Raw genomic sequence first — 26,584 nt, forward strand, 5'->3', positions numbered from 1 at the left:
TAATTATCAAGGCTACGCTATGGCGTCCAGGCTCCTTGGTCGCCTTGGACGCCTAGGTGGGCGCCTTGCCGCCATGATGGTGTCACCTTGATTTTTCCCCCTCTAAAACGCCATGGTCACCTTCCCACCTTGATAACTACAAATAAGCCTTGTTTCAGAATACTTTTCCCCCAAGTTGTTCAAAATGGGCATGTGCTCCAGCTTGAGAGGGGTTGTTAAGAAGTGTACTACAGTATTGGCGTATATTTTGTAATTAAAAGTTATAGAAAATAGACTTATGAGTAATTAATCAATACTCAAGGGTTATTTGTAATTATATAATTTTGAGAACTTATGAATACATGACTTAGAGATCGAGTAGGGGATTCTGAACCATATGGATCTGTTTTCTTCTCCTTTTCTTCCTTTCTTCTTCTTCCTTCTCCTCTCCCATGGGTCCTCTTCTCTTGGATCTGTTCATGGTTTACTGTTGAATATTTTCTCTAATTTACTAACAGGTATCATGTCCATCCAGATTTAGAAGGTATTGATATTCACAGAATACAGTAATTACAGTTTTATTTTCTCTGTGTTGGTCTTGTACGAATTTTCCATGTCAATAAATAGGACTACACGACCAACTCAATTCTCCCCAAAATAGTAGCTAAACTTGGCAATAATGCAACGTTTTCATTTTTTATTTTATGAAAGAAAGCATTTGATATCACATCATAACGGATTCTATTTAAAGCTTGGTGCTAACAGGCCTAAAATTAAAAACCCCACCAGCTTTAGACATAACCAAAATAGGATGAAAAAAGGAACATGCTAGAAACCCACAGAAATAAGGGACAACCTATTGTGTTGCAGAATTAGATAAAGTCCTCAAGTTTAATTCAATTTGGATGCCTAAACATACAGTTTCTTCAAAATAAATGGCCAAATTAGAAGAAACTTTTGTCATATTTTTCCTACATTATCTTGTCACCAAAAAATTCGACATCAATGAGATAAGCAATAAGAGTAGATAATGTCATTCTCTTCTAGACTAACCAGATGCAATCTCCGACAACCAAGAGAAGATTGATGGCTGAGTACTTTGATGATACTTTGCTTCCATGCCGATAACATGCCTGAGACACAGTTTTGGTAGTTGGGAAGACCAATTTGGAATGGCAGTGACTGCGTCCAATCAAGGCATTCATTATTGCCTTGCTGCTTAAATTTCCACTAGTAGAGAACTATATGTACAACATATTTAGACAGCCAGATTGAAGCAGCAAGAACATCAGGACAGTTCCTCAAGCCATCTGACAAAAGGAGTACAAATATTAGAGCTTGCCAATATGAAGGAACCCATGCAAAGAAAAGCAAATGTAAGCAGCCCAGCCTGCTAGTAAGCTCCATTTTACAATTCATTAACAAAAAAGCAAATATAAGCAGCCCAGCCTGCTAGTAAACCCATTATACAATTCATTGAATAAACTGTTGAAGATGTATTTATATCTATATACAAGAACTACTTCTTGCAAATATGTTCATTAGATATTGATTTATCCTTTAAAAACACATTTTGAGACTTTAGTATTGAACTCACTCCACTCTAGCTCAATACAACAGAAGGGAAAATAATATATAAAATAAAACATAATTTCGAATTACGAACCATCAGCAAACACCAAAGAACTCCAAGAAGCAGTAACAAATTGACACCTGGGTTCGTTCTAGAGTGTGCAATTCAACCAGATCCACCATAAAGAAAAAGGGGGAAAAAAAGGCCGGAAGAAAACTGTGCTATCTAAGAGTAGGATGTGTCGGGTTTACCATCTTCATAATGAAAGTGGAACATTGGTACTGGACGCCCTCGCCCTTGCTGCTACCCCTACCTTTGCAAAAAAAATTTATCTTCTCAGAAACTAAATAGTCAAATCTGAAAAATCTCATATTGCATAAAGAAGGGGGGGGGGGGCAGAGAGATTGCCATTTCAGCAGCAAACCTGAGGTTTCCCAACAGATTCATTAAGCAAAACAACAAAATGGTTTAAAAGAAAATCCAATAAAATTCAAATTCAATCACCAACGGTTCAACCCACCTAAAAAACAACTCCGAAGGAAGATTTGTCAAACCAAATTCAACCGCCAGAATGAAAGAATCACCACTGACAGTCAAATTGACGTACCAGGGGAGCTAGAATTCACCTGTTGCCAGTTAGATTACATGATATAACCAGTTAGATTAAATGAATTCTTGCGATGAAACAGCAAGTCAAACACAATTTTCCTCTTCTCTAACAATTGGTTGCAGCCTCCTCACGTTAAACATTCATTAGCCAACACAACTACCCCTTTTTCTCCTCTTTCCCACATATGATTGGGAGCAAACAAGAGAAGTTCTCAAGTTGGTTAAATCTAGCAACATTCTCCAGGAATAGACAAGCAGCAATAGTAGGGTGAAGAAATTTATTTTCAACAAACTCATAAAGCACCTTAACTGCTTCATTGATCTCCCCTTCGTTGCAAAATCCATGCAAAATGAATTTGTAGGTGACAACAGTCGGGCAAATACCCTTCTCCACCATCATTCTAAGAATCCTTTTAGCATCAGTTAACTGTCCAATCTTGCAGTACTCATGTAGAATGGTAGAATATGTCACAGCATCAGCCGCAATACCTTTCTCACCCATGAATCGAAGTAAGATTCCTGCATCTTGAAATCTTCCCGCTTTAGACATTGCATCTATGATTGAATTATAGGTGATTACATTGCAATTTTGTTTTTTGCGGATCATCTCCTCAACCAGATCCACAGCCCCCTCCAGGTTACCAGCTCTACATAAACCATTCAACAACGTGTTGTAAGTTACAACATTTGGTTCAAGACCCTGAGCTTCCATATCCTTCAGTAATTCTATCACATCCTCGACCTGCGAGTTTTTGCAAAAACCATCTATCAAAGTGTTGTAAGTAATGACATCAGGTTTGACACTTTTACTTGTGATTTCTTGGAAGAGCATTCTAGCTCCCTCCAATTTTCCAACTTCACAGAACCCTTTAATTAATATATTGTAAGCAACAATGTTATTTCCAAACCCTCTCTCTTCCATGTTAGAGAAAATTTGGCATGCATCCTCCACCCTCCTTGCTTTGCAAAGTCCATCAATCAATTTAGTGTATGCAAACTCATTAGGTTTTAACCCTTGTTGAATCATCAAATCAAAAAACCTCAAAGCCTTTTGTATATGCCCCTCTTTACAAAGTCCACTCATGACTGCTGTGCACGTAACAACATTAGGACTGATACCATGGCCCAGCATTTCAAGAAGGATCTCAGTAGCTTCTTGCCAGTACCCCTCAATACATAGCCCATGTATCAATATTGTATAAGTTTTAACATTCGGAGATAAACCATTCTCTGACATCTCATAATAAAGCTTCATGGCTTCACTCAATAACTTCTCCTTACATAACCCATCTATGAGTGAGGTGTATGTTACCACATTCGGTATAAGACCCAGCTTACCCATCTTATTAAAAAGAGTTCTTGCCACTTTAATCCCACCTTCCGTACACAAACCGGCTAAAACCGTGTTATACGTAATTAGAGTTGGTCTCAAACCAAATCGCAGCATTTCCCCGAGTAATTCCAAGCCAGCTTCCGATCTTGACGAGCCACAAAGAGAAGTAATAAGTATTGAATAAGTCCGATCATTGGGACTTGGAGCTTTTTCTCTCATCTGTCGGAGAATTTGATGGGCTTCACCGATTCTGCTCTCCTTGCATAATCCTTTGATCAGGGTATTATAGGTAATGACTGTAGGCACATAACAACAAGCCCGAATTTCATCGAGCACCTGGCGTGCAACATCACTCTGATGGGTTTCACAGTAGCAGTTCATGATTATATTCAATGTCACTATATCTGGCGAAACTCCGCAACTTCTAATCAGACTATACATAGACAAACAGGCTTCAAATCTGCTAGCTTTAACCAAAGAAGATAAAACCATATTACAAGAAGTAACAGAGGGCTTGAAGCTTGCCTCCAGTGAGTTGTGAAGTAGATAGGCGGCTTCATCAATCTTGCCGGATTTACAGTAGGATACAATGGCATTGTCAGTGTCTATACCTCCAAGTTCGTCAACGAAATTCGATTGGAGAGATACAGAACTACAGGAACGCTGATGTATTTGATTTCGAAATCTACGATAAGCCGTTGATGTAGTAGTAACCAAGTACCTTCCGGTTAAAGCCATGGCTTTCATGTTTATTATCAGAATAAAACGAAAAGTTCATAAGTGACTCCTCTAACCCCACACACGGACTTCCTTATGTTGCAAGCGGCAACGCACCAATGCCCTTGTGAGGGAGAAGGTATTCCAACTGTCAGTAAACGGACCTCTGCCCCCAAAATGATTCAAAACTAATCAACCTGAAAAAACAGAAACTTGTTGGACCCATAAAAGAGAGAGAGAGAGAGAAAGAGAAAGTGGAATTTCAGGAAAACTCGCACTCCATGAGCAGAATAGTTGAAGAAAGGAATAAAAAGGCTTCAACCCAAGACTAGGGTGACCATACGCTCAAACCATAAATGACAGCATCCACCTAGAGAGGGGAGAGAAACTCACCGAAACTGCAGGCCTCAGCCCTTCTAGACCGCTCAAAACGCTAAGAGAGAGAGAGTCGAGGAATTGCGGATTCTGCCCCTTCTTGGTTGCTCAAGAAGCTCTGGAAATGGCTACCTGCTGAACTGAAGAGGTGGCGAAGATGGGAAGTAGGGGACGATGAGAGAAGACTCGAAGGTAGCGTTCTTTTTCCCAAATATTCACCAATGGGATGGGCAGTGTCGTCATTTCACAAAGGGACGGGCAGAGATAGATACATGGCTGGACAGTTCGACTTCAACAGCGTGCCAAGCCTTCTTAAGCTGCGTTTAGTAAAACTTCGAAAAAAACATTTTCTGGTGTTTGTATATTGAGAAACAGTTTTTGGGGTGTCTCATGAACCTCTTCCAGAAATGGTTCTAGAACACAATTGCAACACCAAGGAAGAAGTTGTATTCATGGTTGATGAGCCATAAAAATAACAGTCAACCAATGAGTAACTGTAGACAACCCATTTTGTCTTTTCCCCCGGAGGTTTCCCGTATTAATGATGAACATCTTCTAAGGCTTAGAGCCAGTATATCTATGGATGTAGCGTCAGTGTGCACTGCCCGAATCCGTATACTGACCACCCATTCCTTTACCGGAGCATAAATCAGAGCCTCCCTTGGAACCAGCCTGGCCTAGCCCAGAACCTAGCCCAAACAGTCCAAACCATGCCCATCGATACTGAAACCTACTTCGACACTCAAAGGCCCCTAGTCGACACTAAACCCACCTGCCATCGACATCGAGCCATACCCTCTCACTATCGAACAGTGCACTTTTATTGTCTATCTCACTTTGACATTCAGACAATGGTAATTAACACTCAAATATCAATCCTCTATGTCGAGTCCTATTCATCGATAGCCACTCGATGTCGACCATACCCCATTTTGATGTCGAATCGAAAACTTTCACTGTCGAATAACTACTAATCCGAGAAGCTCAAACTTACCATATTTTGCTCCGATTGCGATTACTTTCGCGTCTTAGTATATTTTTGGCATTTTGGATCTCAAGCTTGGCTCCCTTAGGCCCCAAGAAACATCCTCAAAGGCAACTAAACACTTGCTTACACCCTATTGGTCTTTACTTTGACTTTACACCCACTGTCGATGCAAAGACAGTTATCTTGGACGATCCGGATGAACCCAGCCAAACCTACACGAATTTGTGAGTACACACACCCCTCTACATCTATAAATACACTCCCTCTCACGTTGAGGAGGGTTACATACACTTCCTATGAGCTTTGCCAAGTCCCAGTTCATAGACAATCCTTCCTTGGTGCTTGCTTGCCCCAATTCAGCTCCCCACTCTCTTAACTTGAGTCCTTAACCTTTGGTCCTCCCTTGGCCTTAGCCTATTGCCTCCCCTCACCTCTTGAGCAATACACCTCTTGCTTGAAGACCCCAAGACACCAATCCAGTAATATCGGCTTGACGACAAAGCATTCAAGTATAAGAGACAAGAGAAGCCACAACAAGCGGCGATGCTTACTCAACGTACTAATCTCCTGAGTTACATAAGAGAAACCTCCACACCCTTACTTCGACCTTCTTTCATTAGGTAAGCCCTTTGGTCTTTAATCTTATTCAATTTTCATTGATTTTTCTTACTTTTATCGCGTTTTGCATCTCCAAGAGGTGTGTGATCCCGTCTTCCTAGACAGTGATCACACCCTATATTATGTGTTCGTTCTTCTTCATTTCTATGTGTTATATCTAATCCCCTGTAGTTTAAGACTCCATCATGCACATTCATCATTGGCATATTCTTTCTTGCGTTATTGTCAGATTCCTCCATGCATACGTATTAAATTTTGATCTCCGTTTACATGTATCTATTACATCATCATGCTTAGCCTAGAGTCAATCACATTTTGGTTATTTAGGTTTACGGGCCTTTTATTTTACATTCTAGTATACTAACCCTTAACTTGCAGCCAAACTTCCGGGTATGTGTTCTTTTTCACTCTCCTTGTACTTTACTTTCTTACATTTTTACTTGCATTTACATACTATTAAAGCATATTATTCATTACATAATGCCTAGCAATAGAAGACCGACAAGTCCAGGCGGACTAGAGTGTCTAATACCTTCCCTGAACCGTAACTTGACCCATAGACCAACGGCAGGGCATGCAAACATTCTTTAGAGAATGCCAAGATCAAAATGAAGAGTTGGTTCAAGAGAGCCGGAACATTATTGCGGCCTAAACGGAGCGAATGGAGGAACTCCACAATATCAATTGAAGGATGGATGAACGATATTGGAGACTATGGGATAGGCACACTGACCTTTGGAATAGTGTCCAAGATCAAATTACAACCATCAATGAACTAGTCCAAGGGTCCAATGCATACATCCGCAGAAATGTGCTTGGAGGACTTAACCTAAGCTCGAGGCGACAAACTAGCCAACCCTTCCCTTGCCATAAAGATGAGATCTTCGATCACCTCAAAGAATTAGATGAGTAAACCCGAACAATCGAAGCCATGATATGGGCACTATGCGACAAGCTTCAAGAACTCACCTTGGCTGTCGATGAACCCGAAATCAACATGATCAACATAAGTGATGGGGAATCGAAAGAGTCTGATAAGGATGTCGACCACCTTCTAGCCTAGTTCGATTTCAAACTTTGCTTCCCATTTGATGACGAATGTAACAATGCCAACACTAGAAGTGGGAAGAATTTCAAACCAACCCGACTCAATGTAGGCAACCCAGCTGAGTTGCCAAGGAACCAGAACCAGAACTAGAACCATGCTACCATTGAACCAGAAAATGAGGTTCTGAAACAACTCAAGAAAACTCAAGCTAACATCTCAATCTGGGGATTGCTAACTAGTCCCCAAACCCATAGAGAGGCAGTCCTAAAAGCATTGGCTAGGGTACATGTGCCAATAGAAGGAGCTCTCTATGCGATTAAAGCTGTCATGTTTTTCGACAAGGATCTTCCACCTGAAGGACCAAATCATACGAAGGCACTCTATGTCACAATTGATTGCAATGGAAATCGTATCCCTCAAGTCTTAGTGGATAATGGCTCAGCCTTGAATGTCTGCTGCCCACTACGAACCATCCAACACATAGGGTCGACCCATCAAAGCTACAACCCTCTACACAAGGAATGAGAGCTTACAACAATACTCGAAGGAATGCCATTGGTATTTTAAACACCAAAATCATCATGGGAACGACCAAATTCCAAGTTGAGTTCCAAGTCATTGACATCCCTTCATCTTTCAGCATGCTTCTTGGAAGGCCATGGCTTTATGCAGCCGAGGCAGTACCATTTTCTCTCCACTATAAGCTCAAGTTCATAATCAATGATAATGTTGTCACCATTCTAGCCGATCCTGAAGTCATAAGCATGTTAGCCAATGTAGAGGCTAGCAAGGAGCCAGACTCCCAGCTAGCGGGTTTCCAGTTTGACACTGTGTGTGCTACATACCAGGCACGACCCCTGAGGGAAAAGCTCCCTCTCACCCGTCTGAATAGCCACAATACAACAGTTCCAAACATGCTCAAGAAAATAGGATATTTTCAGAATATAGGCCTTAGCAAGTCTCATCAAGGAATGTCAGAACTCAACTTACACTCTCATAACAAAGTGTACCATGGTTTGGGTTACAACCCAACCAAGGAGGATCTCTTTAAAAGGGCCCAGAAAGAGAAACAGAAGAGGAGAGAAGCTTACATGAAAAAGTTATACAAAGAGGACCCCGCGAAGTACAAGAGGGTGAAGAAGTCAAAGAGCCCAAAAGTTGAGGTAAATGTTACTACACCTTACCGTACCACTCTTAACGAATATTTCATCAAAGAAGGGGATATTCTCCCTTATTGTGGATTTAATGAATGATGGTATGATGAAATTTCTCAACGACTAATGTCAGGTCATGAAATCTTCTTTACAGATCAAACGGACTGGTTGGAGATCCTTCAAGAAGATTGTGTGGAATCCAAAAAAGACTGGCAAAATGAAGCAGCTTTTTTCCAGCTTAAAGACCTATTCGAAGGAGTGATCGCCACACTAGATGGCCCTGAAGATTGGAGCCCAAATCCACAAGCGTTGATCTACCCAGCTGAAGGAGCTATACCCAATTGGACCCAGTTTTCATAATACCGCTTCTACGAAGGCGTCGATAGTTCTAGTCCTAGTCCTATTGTACATTTCAGTTCTTTTAGTTCCAGTTTTGAGTCTGAGTCTAGCTCTTCTCCTAGTTCTTTTAAGTCCAATGTAGACGTTGAGTTTGATTTTAATGAATTACTTTCTTTTGGTTATATTGTGCATTTTCTTACTTACATCAATAAGGATGAAATGTTCAATGATCCTCCACCTGATCTCTTAAAAACAATACAACAAGTTGAAGTCAACCAATTCCTAAAAAGTTTAAAACCATCAATTTAGGATCACTAGAATTGTCAAGAGAAATCAAAATTGGCTCAACTTTGAACGAACAAGAGGTCCAACCTCTGATTTAACTCTTAAAAGAATACATGGAAGTCTCCGCATGGTCATACGATGACATTCCTGGAATTGACACCAACATTGTCGCGCATCGTCTACCTTTATACCCTGGGATGAAACCAGTAAAGTAAAAACTCAGACGGATGAGGCCAAAATGGATTTTAAAGATTAAGGAGGAAGTCACTAAACAACTCAAAGCAGGATTCTTAGAAGTGACGGAATACCCTAAATGGTTGGCCAACATTGTGCCGGTACCCAAGAACAACGGACGAGTCCGGATGTGTGTAGACTTTAGGGACTTGAATAAAGCAAGCCCGAAGGATGACTTTCCTTTTTCACACATTGATAAACTCGTAGACAATACGGCCAAGCACGCCCTACTATCCTTTATGGATGGTTTCTCAGGGTACAACCAAATCAAGATGGCACCCGAAGACATGCAAAAGACATCCTTCATAACTCAGTGGGGAACATACTGTTACAAACTAATGTCATTTGGACTTAAGAATACCGGGGCAACCTATCAAAGGGTGGCAACCACCATTTTAAATGACCTAATACACAAAGAGGTCGAGGTCTATGTTGACGATATGATCGTTAAGTCAAAAGAACGTGAGGGTCATGTGGAAGCCTTTAGAAATTTCTTTCACAGAATCAAGACATACAAGCTAAGGTTGAACCCCTAGAAGTGTGTATTTGGAACCACGGCTGAAAAACTTTTAGGATTCATAGTCAGCCACAGGGGCATCAAAGTAGACCCCACCAAGATTAAGGCGATTATGGACATGCCATCACCCAAAACCGAAAAAGAAATCAGGGGTTTTCTTGGAAGAATACAATACATCAGTCGATTCATTCTCGGCTAACCATGGTGTGTGAACCAATCTTCAAGTTACTCAAGAAGAATGAGCAATGTCAGGTTGCATTCGATGCAATTAAAGAATACTTGGCTAAGCCGCCAATATTGGCACCCCCAATATCTGGCAAACCACTACTATTGTACCTATCCATAACAAATATAGCCATGGGAGCCATGCTAGTGCAACACCAAGATGATGGCAAGACAGAACAAGCCATATGTTACTTGAGCAAGAAATTTGTGGACTATGAGACTAGGTATATGCCATTAGAGAAAGTCTGCACAAGTTTGATCTGGGCCACGAGGCGATTGAGACATTACATGATTTGCCACCAAGTATTCCTGATCTCGAGGATGGATCCAATCAAGTACCTATTCAAGAAACCCACCTTAATTGGGAGATTAGCACGATGGTTGCCCTTGTTGTCAAAATTTGACGTCAAACATGTGACACAAAAGTCAATCAAAGGATGAGCAATCGCTGATCACTTATTAGCACATCCAACCCTTGAAACCAGACCGTTGGAAGATATATTTTTCGACGAGGACATTGCACATTTGGAACTAGAAGAAGCCGATATGGTCTGGCAGTTACTATTTGACGGAGCAGCCAATTACAAGGGTTGTGGAGCCGGCATCCTACTAATTACTGCCAACGGGGCTCATATGCCCTGGGCGTTTAAGCTAAACTTTGAGTACACTAGCAACATGGTTGAGTATGAAGCTTGTGCTATAGGGCTTGAGGTTGCATTATCAATAGGGCTCAAGTGACTGGAAGTCTATGGGGATTCTTCATTGGTCATTTACCAAATGCAAGGGAAATGGAAAACTAAAGATGGGAAGCTAATTCTATACCAAGAACATGTGGAAACACTATCTAGGGAATTCAAAGAGATTCCTTTCTCCTACCTGCCAAGGGATAACAATCGGTTTGCCGATGCACTGGCTACACTGGCGTAGTTGAGATGGAATCCGAAATGAAAGTACATCCATTCTCAATGAACCTAAGGCATCAACCGGCATACAACAATCACATCTATGCGTTGACGGTTGATGGAAGACCATGGTACACAAGCATAGTGGATTTCATCAGAGAAGAGTGATACCCCAAAGATGCTACAACCAAAGAGAAGTGTTTCTTGAGGACATATGCTACACAATTCATTCTATTAGAGGATATCCTATACAAGAGGTCATACGATAGAGTACAACTGTTATGTGTTGATAAAGAACAAGCGAGGCTAGTCATGGATCAAATCCACCAAGACATATGTGGGACTCACATAAATGCAAGGATGATGGCCGAAAAGATCCTCAAACTAGGATATCATTGGAATACCGTGGAAGCCGACTATACATAATACGAGAAGAGATGTCACAAGTGCCAGATATTCAGCAATCTAATACATACATCACCTTTAGAATTGCACACTTTAAGTTCTCCCTGGCCATTTGTCACTTGGGGGGTCGATGGCATCGGCCAAGTGATCTCTAAATCATCTAATGGTCATGAGTACATTCTAGTAGCCATTGACTACTTCACCAAATGGGTGGAACCATAGTCTTACGCCAAACTAACGACAGCCAATGTAGACACCTGATTTTTGTCACCCTCCCTGGCAATGATGACACGCAGAGGACCGACGACTTCTATCTCAGACACACAAAAAAAGAGAGAATGTGTGGACTTGGCCCATGGAAAAGCCCATTGGTGCCAAGTCCATGAGGAGATAAATTGAGAAATAATAAAATCTAAACCTAAAGGGGGTAAATTAGGAAATTAATAAAATCTAAACAAACCCTAAGTGGAGGGGTAAATTGGTAAGCTAATTAATAAAATCTAGAACAAACCCTAAAAGTAAGAGGGTAAAATGGAAAAGCTTTTTAAGAGGATAAAATAGGAAAAGTCAAAATAAAGGTGAGGGTAGAATTGGAAAAATGAATTAAACTTTTAAAACCCTAAAAGGGGGTAGGGTTAAAAAGGAAAACTATAAAAATCTAACAAACCTTATCTAAAGGTTGGGGCAGAATTGGGAAAACAAATTAAATATTTTAAAACCCTAAAAGAGGGGAGGGTGAGATGGATAAAAAGGGCAAAAAGGATTAAAAATTGGAGGAGCCGTCATTCCCGAGGGAGGGAATTATCCAAAAGGAGAAAAACAAAGTGAGGAGAGTTAGGGAGGCAGAGAGAATAAAACAGAAAAAACACACAGAAAACAGAGAAAACAGGAGGAACAGTAAGAGAGAAGGGAGGCAGAGGGGCCGAGGGGGGAAAAGGAAAGAAGAATTTGGAAAAAGATGGGTCGTCGTCCTTGAGGGGACAAAACAAAAAATGCAGAGATGAAAAACGGAGAGAAAAGAGTGAAAACAGAGAGCAGAGATAGAGAGAAGAAGGAGAGTGAAAATAGAGAGCAGAGATGGAGAGGAGAGAGGATTATAAAAGAAAAGAAACAGAAAGAAATGGAGGAGCTCCGTCTGGGACAGTGAAAATAGAGAGCAGAGATGGAGAGGAGAGAGGATTATAAAAGAAAAGAAACAGAAAGAAATGGAGGAGCTCCGTCTGGGACAGTGAAGCCGAGACTTCTCTGAGCCGGAGAAGACGCTCAGCTAGTGCAATTCTTCTTCTTCTTCTCGTTTTCATTTTTTTTTATTTTCTTCTCTTTTGCTCCTTACTTCAGCCATGGTTATCAGCCGTCAGTGGCCATTATGATCGCAACCCCAACAGAGCCCATCGGATCACCTCCATTCTCCTTCCATTTTCCAAACTCCATCTCATCTCCACCGAACATCCATTTCCCATTTCATTTCAAAACCCACTTCCCTTCCCATCTTCTTTTTCAATCATCCATTCACCATTACCTCACCCTCTCTTTCATCCCTGAAACTAATTCCCTTCGTCTCCTCTCAATCTCTCCTTCAATCAAAACCCAACTCCATCATTCAACCTCTGTTCTCTGGAACCTATAATTGACATGGATTGATTCGATTTGGGTTTACCTTCAGTTCAATCGAAGGGAGATAAGGACTTGAACAGCTTCAGGAAGTTCCACCGTCATCTGAGGTTTTACTCGGAGCAGACCTGCTTTCCATCGATGGTGCTGCATATTACAATTGCACTTTATTTCATTTGTTTTATTTTTTTTATCCTTTATTTTTTATGTGTCTAATCAAATCCCTTTCCCCATATTAGCTCCCTGTCTGTAATAAGTCCCCATACCCATCTTGTTCTCGACCTAATCGTGTGTTCGATTCGTGGCTGCGGATCCTCGCTGCTGCAAGTGCAAGCTGCCAATCGTCTCAGGTAAATTTTTCTCTCCAAGTGCATTCAAGTGGGTTCTTGTAATCACTGGAATAGTTGGCGTGGTTATATGCTTCTCATTTTTGTTCTTCTTCAAGTACCGAAGACTGATGCCCTTGTAGAAAAAGAAAAGAAAAACTAGGGAAATAAAAGATGATTTTTTCATGCTCTTTGTAAATAATAAAAGAGAAATGAATTCAGGAAAGACGTGAGAGCCAAGGTAGAGGAAGCTCTCTGTCAAAGGCATTTTTGGCCCCCTCTTAGTAATTCAGTTATTAGTAATTTAGTTATTGTTGTATGGACATAGACATCCCATGTTGCTATGCTCTCCTTTGTACATGAAATGTCTAATTTGTGATCCCAGGAAACGTGGGAGGTATCTCTTTATACAATTTAAAAATTTCTTTTTCATCTAGACTTTTCTTGATCAAGCATCTTATGAAATATGAGCCGTCTAATGTCCCTGAGTGGTTTTTTTCCTGCAGTTGTTGTCTAGATTGATCCACCTTATTAATAGGGATATCAAAATGTTAGAGAATAAACAATTTAGTTTTTAGAAAGTATTTTGTTAATGATAGTGTCAAGTCATCTCTGCCCAATTATAAGGGAATCTTTATTGGAAAGAGCATGACAGCAACCCAGGTCAAGGTTTCATCGCGGTAGTTTTTGATAAATCGATCAGAATATGAACATCTCCTGATGTACTGGGGAAAAACTACTAAGGCTGCGTTTGGTAACGGTCTGAACAAAGAACGCACATTCTTGACTAAGAATGTTCTTTTGCGTTCTTGGTCTGGAACGGCGTTCTGAGACAAAAAATGAGCGTTTGGTAACGATCTCAAGAACGTGTTCAGAACAAAAATGGTGTTTGGTAAAACCTGTTCTTTCAAATTTAATTTTAATTACAATAATGTCATTTTCTTCTAAATTATACCAAAAAATACTTGCAAAATCATTTTCTCTCTTACCAACCTTGGCATAAAATTAAAATATCTCATTAACATAACTAAAGTAATAAAAATATGTCAAATTTCCCTTGTGTGGATTAGTGCCATAAGTGACTATGCTATGAACAATTGACTAAAAAGGGTCTTGGTGGATTTGAACCACCATCCCTTTGGAACATGCTCATATTCCAAGTGCTCTACCAATTTGAGCTAAAGACCCATCAAGTACTCATTGATTAGGGGGAGGGGGAGTTGCCAATGGTGTAGGTGTGCTGTAGGTGGTTGGGGCTGCCAATGGTGGCCTCCTTCCTCTGTGTGTGTGCGTTGTAGGTGATTTTAATTGTCAATGGTGGCCTCAGCCACTGTTGTGTATAAAAAAATAAAGTGAAATAGAAGAGACCAATCTATTCTACCACATCCATGGAAGCACGTGGAATAACAACTTCTAAAAAACTATCAAAATTACCATAGAGGACTGCTGGCAGAAAATTTTTGGATGATGGAGTTACTACGTCAAGAAACTATGTAGGTTTATAAAGATGTTCCATCGTCATTCTTTGAAAAAGAAATACAATTAGGTGAAGAAGAAGAATAAGAACTCAAAGGAGGAGCTGTGCCACACATCAACCAAAGCCCTTCAAAACAACTACCTGAGGATGGAACAGTGATAAAGGTGATTTGAGTATGGATCCATGATTCTGCTCCTAATGCATACACAGCCAATCAGAAGCTTAAAACAAGCATCAGAAGGGTATCTTATGATGAATACATGGATATATTGGATTGTTAGTACAGAACAAAGAGTCATCTTTTTTTCACAATTCTAAACCAAACCTCACATCTATGCTTCATAACATAAATAAATGGATTTCTGATTTGCACCTATATATGAATGCAAATTCCTATATATTTTCGCTGATTGGCGTATGTGATTCAATCTTCCAATTACTGAATGTTCATGAGATATTTTGACTAAGTACCACAAATATTTACACAACCTAGAGATAGAATCTCCCAACATTTCAATGTATCTAGTTAACCTTTCTCCATTTAAAATGAAAATAAAATCCAAGGGGGAAAACCCAACTCACCATTTCGAAATAGATGAAGAGGGACACAAGAACCATGCAAATATTTCTTAGCTCACTGAATGAAAAGAAATTGAGATGGATGGATCTGGTTTGAGTCCATTCAAAATCTGTTTAGAGGCATTGTTTGTTCAAATTGAACCTAACTTGAAAGAACTTGCCATCCAACTTAAATAGAAATCTCCACCTACTTGCCCGGAAGGGGCATTTCTCCCTACCTTACATGTCAGTTCCATTCTTAATTTTGAAGTTAGCAACAAGTTCAATATTTCGTTGAGCTTTAAGTAATGCCAATGATAGCTTTTGTCAGCTATCCAAAACCATTAATAACCATTATCACAAAGAAGCAAATAATTCAGTGGAGCAGTTAGCCTGATGAACATTGTATAGATTTGAATTCTTTAGTTGCATCTCATCCCATAATCTATAGATCCAATTAACCAAGGTCTAGAGACATGGAATCAGAGTGTCATTTGATATCATCATGGACAAAAATATGCAGCATATATGCGAGATTGGTAAAAAAAAACAGGAGTAGATGTAAATAAAAAAGAACCACAAATTCAGTTTCCAATCAAAATTTCAAGTAACATCATTTTAAAATAAATGTACTAAATATTTTCAAAAATCAGGAAATAAGAAAGAAAATATAAATATCAAAGTTGCAGGTATGCATAAAAATCGACCATCGATGTCGATTACCAATAATTTACAGTCCAAACTAAAATAAACCCATTAAATAAGAAAGAATGCGAATGAAAGAAACGGCTTACGCTTGTCGGAAGTTCTCAATCGAAGAAGACCCAGATGCCAGGAAGCAGAGAATGATTGAAACAACGAAAACCCATCCCAGAAAAATCATTTTTTCACAAAACAGAGGCTCTTAACTTTCTTACTAAGGATCAAAGATAGACACCCATTGTTGTACTGCCAATGTGACCACAGGAAGGCTAAGGATAGAAGAACCATTGGGCTTGGGAAGCATGCCCATGGAAAGGAAATGGATCTGAGGAAGCTATGGAATTGTTTGCAGGTGAAGTATCCAGTTCCTGCTTTTTGAGTGGTTTCTTGCGTTTCAGAGAAACCCAACTGAGAAAACCTAAGAGAAAGTAACCACCGGTTTGTGAAGTGAGAAGTGAAGAAAGAGAATCGTGAGTTTCATTTGGAAGAGGAATGAATGATTCAGATTCAGGTGTGTCTCTTGAATCTTGACAGGAAGAACGTTTGGAAATAGTCAGAGAGATCTAATACATTTACACCATTAAAGGTAAGGGGTTTCTCTAATCGGGAAAGAGAGACAGAGAGGGAGAGAGAGACAGAGAAAGGGAAAGAGCGAGAGAGAGGTCTAGAGAGTGCGAGAGGTAGAGGGGGAGAGGGAGCGAGAGATAGAGAGGGAGAGAGAGACAGAGAAAGGGAAAGAGCGAGAGAGAGGTGCAGAGAGTGCGAGGGGTAGAGAGGGAGAGAGAGCGAGAGATAGAGAGGTGCTGATCCATCTGTCATTTTCGGTTGTAGGATGCAGATCCACTAGATTTGAGATATAAAATTACCTGAGACAAAATGGGAAGCAAAGGGGTGCTAATCCGTCTGTTGTTTTCGGTTGTAGGGTGTAGATCCACTTCCTGAGACAAAATCAAAAAAAATTTGGATCAGTCTTCCATAATCTCCACACAGAGACGGTGAGAGGGAGAGTATGAGAGGGAGAGAGAGAGAGACAGAGAGAGGAAATGAACCAAAACAATGACACAGAGAGAGTATATGCGAAGGAGAGAGTGAGACAGAGAAAGGGAAAGAGCGAGAGAGAAGTGCAGAGAGTGCGAGAGAGAGAGAAACAGAGAGAGGGAAACAATGCTACCAGCATGCGAGAGATAGAGAGGGAGAGAGAGCAAGAGAGAGTGAGAGATCTCACCTAGGGTTGCAGAGTGAGCCCTTCGTCGTCTCCCAAATTCGTGGTAGCACAGCAAGAGAGATGTGAGAGTCGTGTTTTTTCTCCAAAAAAATCCGTGTTTTGTGACTTTTGTCCGTCGCGTCTTGTTCTTTGTTCTTTGCAGACTGTCTCGGAGACGGTCTATAAAGAACGTTCTTTTGGTGCTCAAGACCTCCGGTTCGTTCTAAAAAAATGAAAAAACGAACCGCAAAGCCAAACACTTTTTCATATTTTTTTGTTCCTTTTGAACAAAAGAACTGTTCAGAACACTGTTCTGAACGTTACCAAATGCACTCTAAGCGTTGAGTACAAACTTTATGGTGGTCAACAGTAAAATAAGAGTATATATCTTTCTCTCTCTCCTTTTTATTTTAAGATGAGAGAATATTTGTCTCACTGAAATCCTAATTTTCTTTTTTCTTTTGTCTATCCTAATCAAGGGCCCATAGGTCAACTACAACTACAACTATCAAGTGCAAGGCTATGAAGCCAACATAAACCTACAGTTACCTGTCATGTGAAAACTTGGTGGTTTGTTTCATTTACCCATATATAGCCACAACCTCTAAACTTTACTCTAGATGAGCTGATTTCTAGATTTCAGAAGATGCCAGCAAATAAATGAGCTAGGCACAAAGCACATGAGTTCTCTATGTACCCTTCACATTAAACTTTATTGCATTTTGTCCAATCAGCAATACACCTGCTTATTCTCCAATCCTAGTGGCAAAGAAGACTTCAACCATTGTGATGGTGTTGTTATTCATGGCCCTGAAGTCTGAAAGGTGAAGTATGAGTAGTTGTTGTTGTGTCAGAGAAGCATTGCTATAAGATAGCAGCATTGCTATGCAAGATAGCAGCATGTAATGACTAGTGAAAAAACCACTCTTTCAGTGAAAAGAAATACAAATCTTATACTTGGTTACCATGATGCTTGGATGATGCTCGGTGAATCTTTTCTCTATTGAGAGTCTCTTTGAGTTGAGGTGCTAGTCGACTAGTGTTGATAATCAGACTTGGATCATCAAGTTATTTTCCTATTTGTTAGCTGCCCCCAGAAATCCCACTTTGAATTCTAGCCTATCTTATGTGAGTTTATGAAGTACTTCCTCTAGACCTAGCTTGATAAGAACATATGGTTTGATAAACGAAAAATCAAGCCAATATTATGAGAACTGAAACAAAAGAAGAAGCATGTCAATATTACCAACACAGTTGGGAAGAGAAAAGACATGTAATGTTGGTTGACTGCCCATGCAAGAGGGTTTGTTAAAATAAATTGTGATGGTTCTGTAGGCAAGGAAGGAGTTGAAAAGGTCCAAAAGAATACGGTTGGGGTTTTGCATATAGAGATAGAAACGAGTCTTTTGTTGCAGAGAGAAATGACTATGCTCATTCTCAGAACTTGGTTCAAAGAGAAGCTGAGGCAATTCGAGATTGTTTAATGTTATGCCAATGTGACTGAGGAACGCTATAACTAGATTTCTCGGTTCATGATGAAAGCTTTAAAGGGTATTTTGATCCTCTCCTTAAGATCATGTTATTTAGTGACCTGGGCTACAGGCCACTAAATAGTTCAGTTTCATGCAACTGGTTGAGCAGTTCCTCACTATGAGATTCTGCTGGGACTCCTCGTTTAGTAAATAAGGATGTGCTTCCATTGGATTACCACTTGTGATCTATTAATGTTTGCTTTGTGATATTTTTTTCTTTTCTTTTCTTTTATTTGTTTATTCTGACTTTGTTTGGCATGTAGAATGAAATGGTTGATTTAGTATTATCATTGAAGCATGGTTTGTGGCATGGTCTCATGGTTACTTGTAAATTTCAATCTTTACTTGTTGGGTCTTTAGCTCAAATTGGTAGAGCACTTGGAACATGAGGATGTCTCAAACATGTTCTAAGGGGATGGTGGTTCGAATCCACCAAGACCCTTTTTTCAATATTTTTTTTATTAAAAATAAATTTTAATGTCCTACCGTCCATGACTTTATATGTATTTTAGTAAAAATGATAATTTTGTAATTTGTATTAATCAATACAAAAGTACAAAAATGTTACAGAAATAGGTTTTATCAAACACCTTTCAGTATTAATAGTGTTCTGGATACGTTTCTGAAACAGGTTTATCAAACACTTTTCAGGAAGCCAGTAACGTTATTCTAGTAATAGTAACACCAAAATACATTTTTGATGAGAAACGACACAGAAACACTAGTAACGTTGTTAAACGGTGCCAAAATGTTTGGTTTAGTTTTCTTTTTTGTTTCATAAACAGATATCTAGAAATAGAAACAGAAGTTGTTTTGGTTTAGTTTTTTTGTTTTATAAACAGAATCTATAAACATAAAAAAAAGTGGAAAACAAAAATAGAAATAAGTTTGGTTTTAGTTAGTTTTCTGTTTTTTATAAACAGAAATTGATAACAAAGTTTGGGTTTAATTTTGTTTATACTTTGTGTTGTTCTGATCTGTCACGATAGGGAACATATAACTTCTAACACTTACAAAAATTTTGATGTGTTTCTAATTTTCACATAATAAAGTTTTGTGATTGTCATTGTGATAGTAAATTATTTACTTGTTGGATCTAGTAATGCCATGACGGAATATCTTGTGTATATATTAATTGTTTCATACTCTTGTGTTCTATATTACAGTACGAATCCTTGATGGTATACATTGTAACAATAGGACATATGTGATGTATATCTCGTGACTGTTTGTTATTGCCACCATGAGGCAATGCCTTTACATTGTGGTGTTCCAATAGGAACACCTTAAATGTTTGATTTGTACCTTGTTATGTTTCAAATTAGCACAATAGGGAACTCTTATGTATGGTAACACTTGGAATTTTTCTATTATACTTGTTACATGCTTAAGAAAGACTTTTAACAAAAATAAAATGAACCCATTCGATTTTTGGTGGCTTATTATTATTATAAAGTCCATTAAATTTGAAAATGTATAATATGGATATAAGCCTAGCCTGTATTAATTTTCTTTGTTAAAGGCTTATCATCGTCTCATGCCATGTTTATTATATTGTCATATTGACTGATCGAACCAGTGAGACGATGGAATTATGTACTCCGAGCAGGTTATATGGTTCGACCAGTGGGATAATGTACTTATGAACTTTGTTCAGTTTTTTGCTTAATTTAGTCTGTTTTAGTTCAATCCAGGCTATGGATTATTTGTAGAAAATGATTTGGTTCATTCTATTTACAGAAGTAATTTTTTGGTTGATATAATTCTATTTTGGAAACAGTTTTGATAAAAAGGATTTTCTAAATTATTTTAGGGCTATTTTTAAGCCATTTTTTAAATCGCTTTAATCCTGAATCTTAAGAGTACCTTGAACCGGTGGGAGTATAAAATTTAAGTCAAGGGTAATTTAATGTTCCATACAATATTAAGAACGTGTTAAAATATACTCTCAATTTGAGAGACATTAAATTAAACTCTCATATAAAGGTCTGTTTGGCTGCATTAAGTATCCCTTTGGCCTTTTAAGGTGTTGTTTGGATACATAAAGTAAATTTTTTATGCATATTAGTTGTTTAATTGTTTAATCACTTATGCTTTATTTTTCGTTATGCTATGTCACATACATGTGCAATATGCAACATAACATTTTTAACTATTCTAAGTGTGGATTCAGTGCCATTAAGGTTGTGACATTTAAGTATGTCACAAGACAGTATATAAAATCATATGTATATTATAATACATTAAGCAATTTGTGACATTTTGTATTGTCATGAGGTATTATAATCAGTGATGTACGCTTTTGGTTACTTGTGATATTTTTAGAAAAATACAATATTTAATGTCTAGTATTTATAAGTTTGCCATTGAGAGGATATTGTTGCCACATGTTCCATCATTTTATATCTCATAAAGTTATTTTAGACAATCTTATAAATATGTGAAGGCATCAAAATTTTAATTTTGTAACTTCTGTATAAGATGGACATGATGATGCTCATATATAATTGAGGTTTTGGATCATTAAAGTAGTAAGCTTGGACTTATAAAATTACGGATTAAATACTTCCATCATAGTTTTAATGAAATCTACCTGAAAAGTCTTATAAATGAATTGACCATAAATTCTTTATGAAAGTGAATCAGAAATCATACGGTTTTAAGTTTGATCTATTGAAATAATTTCTGAATTCTAGATATGACCCTGTGATTATTGTGTTTGACTTTAGTTCTAGAAATCACTTCTATAGATTGGTTCTATATATCATTTATAGTCTTGAAAATTATTTATCAATAAACATTTATGGATTACTTTCTGTGCTTACAGTCATTATTTTGGAACCTCTACGATGTCGTAATTATGAATTTATTGACTTGTTAGTCCTACTATTGTACACTGATTTTTCTGTCATCGTATTCCATTAGGTTGGGTTGACTCAATAATCTGGCCCATCGACTTGTTTTTGGGCCGGTAGACCCGTTGTCAGTATGGTCTTGATTTTTATCGATTTTGGTCTTTTGGTTTATGACAGATTTGAACAAGGTTGTTTAGTTCAATAGTGAACAAATTTTAGATCTTATATGAAGTTTTTTTTATGGTGTCGCCATAGGAAGATAGAATTCTATCCTACTATGGGTGATGGATGCATCACATATTGGTTTATATGCATTACACTTGCCTTTCATGAATCTTTATCCAATTTGATGCATGTTTACTTACTCGTTGGTGTTATATAGTTTGTGACATTTGATTTCGTCACGATGAATTGCATGTAGTCTATTCATGATGTTGGCATCACTACAAGAAATCAGTGTTTTTGCGATGGGAATTTTTCGTGGCAAAAGGTTTTTTCCGTCACAAAAATAGTATTTATAATAGTAAAAATCCATCGCACAACTATCGGATGGACTATTGTCATACGCTTTTACGACGGAAAATTGCTATGTGTCAGTTCAGTATGTATATATCACGACATACGTGTACTATATGAAGTTACCTATATACGACGGCCAATTTTCCGTCGTGTAAAAGATATAATATACGACAGACTATCTTTTCCGTGGGATAAAAATACATTAGATAAGGCGGATTATCAAATCCGTGGTATAAGAGCAAATTATATACGACGGAAATGATTTCTGTGGTATATAATAAATTATATGGGACCTACTCCACTTGTTGTTGTATTAGAACTACCTTATATACGACGGATATTTATATTATATACCACGGAAAGGGTAGCATCTTTTGGCATGGAAAGAAAATCCCGTCATAAAAGATTTGATAATTTAAAAAAAAAAAAATTATTTACAATATATAAATATTCCTACAAATATACAGTCAGATTTCAAAATGAAAGAAAAACATCATTATTAATTTGAAGATCAAGAGGCGTTCAACAAGAAACACATATCCACTAGAGAATTCCTCTCAAACCTTAATTGGATCTCTAGTAGACCCCGAGTATTCTCTGCCAGCTCCTCTGCAGGACCTACTGTGCTGTGGTTCTCAAGGCGAGGAAATAGATCCCTGAAAGGCTTCATGAACAGTTGTCTGCCACAGAGCTCACCTGTTGCAAGGTATATGCCGGTGGAATTGTTGAATCCCATAGCACGTAAGATGAGACCAACCTGCACAGAGAGAACTATTTAGAATAATGTCTTCATCAAGTTCACTGTGAAGTATTATTAAACACCAGATTGGCATTTTCAATAGTTGCCTCAATGTTGAATGTTCAAAAGGAGTACCAGATGCAGCCTGTGAACCAAGTGATAATAGACATCTTGCAGTCTTGAACACCTTTTACATAGAATAAGTAAATAAGAATATTTACAAGACCTAATGTATTTTCTTTCCCCAAATAAGTTAATTTTCATTAAAATGAAGATGGCAGGAAACCCCTTTGAAGGAACCTTACCATACATGGCCAATCAAAAGGAAGAAACAAGCCTGTCAAAGTAAATTATAGAAGACCACATAAATGAACAGTTTTGTGTCCTACAAATTGTATAGAATTTACTACTTCTGGCACCACCAAACAAAAAAAATCTTGATAGAGAAGCAGGTCAGTAAATTTTCTCAATGAAGATTGGTTTCAATCACTTTTTGGGATGAACACTCAAGAACTTTACCAACTTAAAAAGCTGCATTATCAAAGTAGTAAAGCAAGCAAAAAAAATATATATATATATATTGTGCCCTTTCTGTAGAGGGACTCAATCTAATAGCTCCACCTATGCCTGCAGGACTTGCTTTGAGACAAAGGAGGTGCCACACTGTTCTTTTTTAATCTGTGTCTGTTCTAGTTCTGCTGACAGTTCTCCACCACATTCTTCAGCATCTGATAATATTCAAATCTGCAAGGCATTAACTTGATTTCTAAACCACTAACTAAGAGGACATGACATTCCAAGACTGATAGTATATTGCTTTTTAGTCTAATGAGCTCTCAAGACTGATAGGAACGGACCAGGAGGACAATGAATGGAAGATAAAGAACTACCATACCTGAGCTCCCCATCCAACACCATATGAGGAAATTGCAGAGGGTGGAGACCATGACCCATCTTCTCTACAAGCAACTACAAGCCCTGTTCCAACGTTATAGGTAACCATCATGCCAACTTTCACAATAGTAAGTATTACAAGGCCTTTTGCTTGCCTCAAAATCGAATTTGGAATTGACCTTTCAGGTTTGAGTACACCCACCTGCAGAATAATACTCCACCATTTTTTAGCCTTCTTAAAATTTCGGGAAACTAAAAAAGACATGTACTTCAGATAACATTAATTGAATTCCACAAAAAAGATACCATTTCCAATATAGCTAGCAGTTCACTATAAAATCTTTCTATTTTGGTAGTAACTAGCAAAAAATTTCCCTTGGCATTATATAATGACATAAGAAAGGACAGGGGAAGGAGCATCCAACACAACTGTTTTGGGTCCATTCAAATTTCAGACATCAGAAAGATTTGAGGCATCAATTCTATATCTTCTGGTACAAATACAACTAAATTTTCAAGTGATGGCTTTTTCTAGACATCTAGAAAGTCTCAAAAACAAACATTGAAAGGGGATAGTAAGATCTTCTAAAACGATCTTTCTGAGTGAATCCAGACACTAGGATAAAGTAAAGAATTTTCTTCCAAAAAGCAGCAAGTTTTGACATAGGGAAGTCCTTCAAGCCATCCTTATTCATCTCAACCAATTCAGAAGTTTTCCATCAAGTTTGCACTTCAAGTTTCACACATTAAACACTAAACTTTCAAGGATATAGTGCTCTGCATACTGTTAATTACTTCGAATCATGCCCCCTGTCTATGCATGATTAACCAAATTAGTAGACTGTAGTACATGTTGATTCTTGAAGTCAAATTTAGCATATAGTGCTCTGCATACTGTTGAACAAGAAAAGCTCGCTGTGAAGGTGATGAGATTACAACTTCACATTCAAAGCCTTGAAAGTGGCAGTCTAGCTAGCTAAGAGATCTTATCTTCACATTTGGGGGAGAGAAGTTTGGTTTTGTATATTTGAGTCTCATTCCCCTTCTACACTTGGTTTTACTCCTATGAAACATTTGGGAACTTCAACGTGGAAGCTGAGTGTCCAAAGCTTACTGCTTGGGCTGAGAGGTGCTTGGAGAAGGAGAGTGTGTCCAACTCCCTTGCTAACCAACAAAAGGTGTACCACTTCTTTGGGTAGATGAGGAAGATGTATGGGATTGATCAATAGAGTTCAAGAAAGATGAGAATTAATGGGTGAATAAAAATAAATAAAGTCCGTACTCTATGGAGCAGGAAATATGAACAAAGGGTCTTTCCCTTTGTTTTTCGTTTTGTTGGAAGAAAGTCAAGAAACTACAAATATTATGACCCTTTTTTTTTATTTTTTTATTAAAAGATATTGTGACCTTTTCACTTGTAATCTTTTGTACTTTGTAGCTGAATGATTCTGGTATTTCCTTATAACATGGTTTAGCTTCTTACATATATTGCTGGTGCTAATTGAGAGAGAGAGAGAGAGAGAGAGAGAGAGAGAGAGAGAGAGAGAGAGAGAGAGATGAGTGATGAGTGATGGCTCCACTTCATGTGGAAAGGTGCAGCCTTGAAGAAGCATCTCACATGCCCCTATGAAGGAGGAGAAGTGTTCTCTCCCCTCATGTGCAACACCCATACACCCTACAATTTCTTGTTTCTCATCCCCTAGCAAAAAGAACAAGGAGGGCATTGTGACCATGGAAAGGACACAAGTTGATTTGCAAGACACTAAAACAGAATTGGTGGTAGAACCCATTAATGCTAGATTCAAGTTCTTTGTTGAAACTCATAAGTACTTGGCACCAGAAGTGATCTCAGGGTCTGGCCATGGAAGTGCTGTGGATTGGTGGACTCTTAGGGTGTTCATGTATGAGCTTTTGTATGGAAAAACACCCTTTATAGGTGAAAACAATGAGAAGAACCTCATCAATATCATTAAACAGCCATTAACCTTCCCAAGAATTGGTGTTAGTAGTAGTAAAGAGTTTGAAGAAATGGTGAAGGTTCAAGACCTTATAAGCAAGCTTCTAGTAAAGAACCCAAAAAAGAGGCTTGGAAGCTCCATGGGCTCTATTGAGATCAAAAGGCATGAGTTCTTCAAGGGTGTCAATTGGGCTTTAATTAGATCAGTCAGGCCTCCAGAGGTCCCTAAAGATATACTGAAGATCAAGAGCAAAGCTTCTAACAGAAAATTCAAAGTTAGAAATACTTAAAGAAGATGAAGATAAAGACAATTTCTGGGACTTCGATTCTTGAATAATCCACATCACTTCTGGTTCTATTATAACAAAAGATTCCTTTTTTATGTGGAATCAAAAAACGGATAGATCACTTAGGCGAAGCAGCTAGGTGGTTCGCAATCCTTGGGGGTGTGATGGTATTGTAAAATCCCTTATCCAGCGAACGGTAGGGAGGGGAAATGGGAATGAGCCCTACTAAGTTAACCAAGAAAGAAAGAGATGCTACTTATCAGATCCCTCACCATTTTGACTACTTCTAATTGATGTATAGAGATAATTAAATTAATCAATAGGATAAGAAGAAGAAAAGAACCCTTGTGTTACACTAATGGAATAGAAGGTATTTTGTTTTTCTTCTTTTCTATATATATTTTCACTTCTTTCCTCTCCTCTGTTGCTAACTAATGAAAGAATTAATTTTAAAAAATTCCAAGGGGTTCCTTCTTCCCATGAAGAGAAAGTTAGCAGCCTCAAAGCTGTGGGTTTCCTTCTCACCAAAGTTTGATTCTTTCTTTCCCTCTTTCTACATTTACTTTTGATTTGTTTTGAGAAAATACAGAGACACACACAACACTAGGAAATTATGGGGTTC

The 26,584-nt window shown here is 38.4% G+C and overlaps 1 protein-coding gene across 1 annotated transcript; it reads right to left on the reverse strand.

The window, feature by feature from the left end:
- Positions 1-828: 828 nt before the first annotated feature.
- On the reverse strand, positions 829-4,653 carry LOC122653604 (pentatricopeptide repeat-containing protein At1g63400-like). The gene is made up of 3 exons (XM_043847499.1): positions 4,605-4,653; positions 2,179-4,335; positions 829-1,289 (listed from the first exon to the last, which is right to left on the reverse strand). The coding sequence occupies exon 2, from the start codon at positions 4,239-4,241 to the stop codon at positions 2,319-2,321; it is 1,923 nt and encodes a 640-aa protein (XP_043703434.1). The 5' UTR covers positions 4,242-4,335; positions 4,605-4,653; the 3' UTR covers positions 829-1,289; positions 2,179-2,318.
- Positions 4,654-26,584: the final 21,931 nt, after the last annotated feature.

Source organism: Telopea speciosissima, chromosome 3 (genome assembly GCF_018873765.1).
Source record: "Telopea speciosissima isolate NSW1024214 ecotype Mountain lineage chromosome 3, Tspe_v1, whole genome shotgun sequence".
Taxonomy (NCBI): Eukaryota; Viridiplantae; Streptophyta; class Magnoliopsida; order Proteales; family Proteaceae; genus Telopea; species Telopea speciosissima.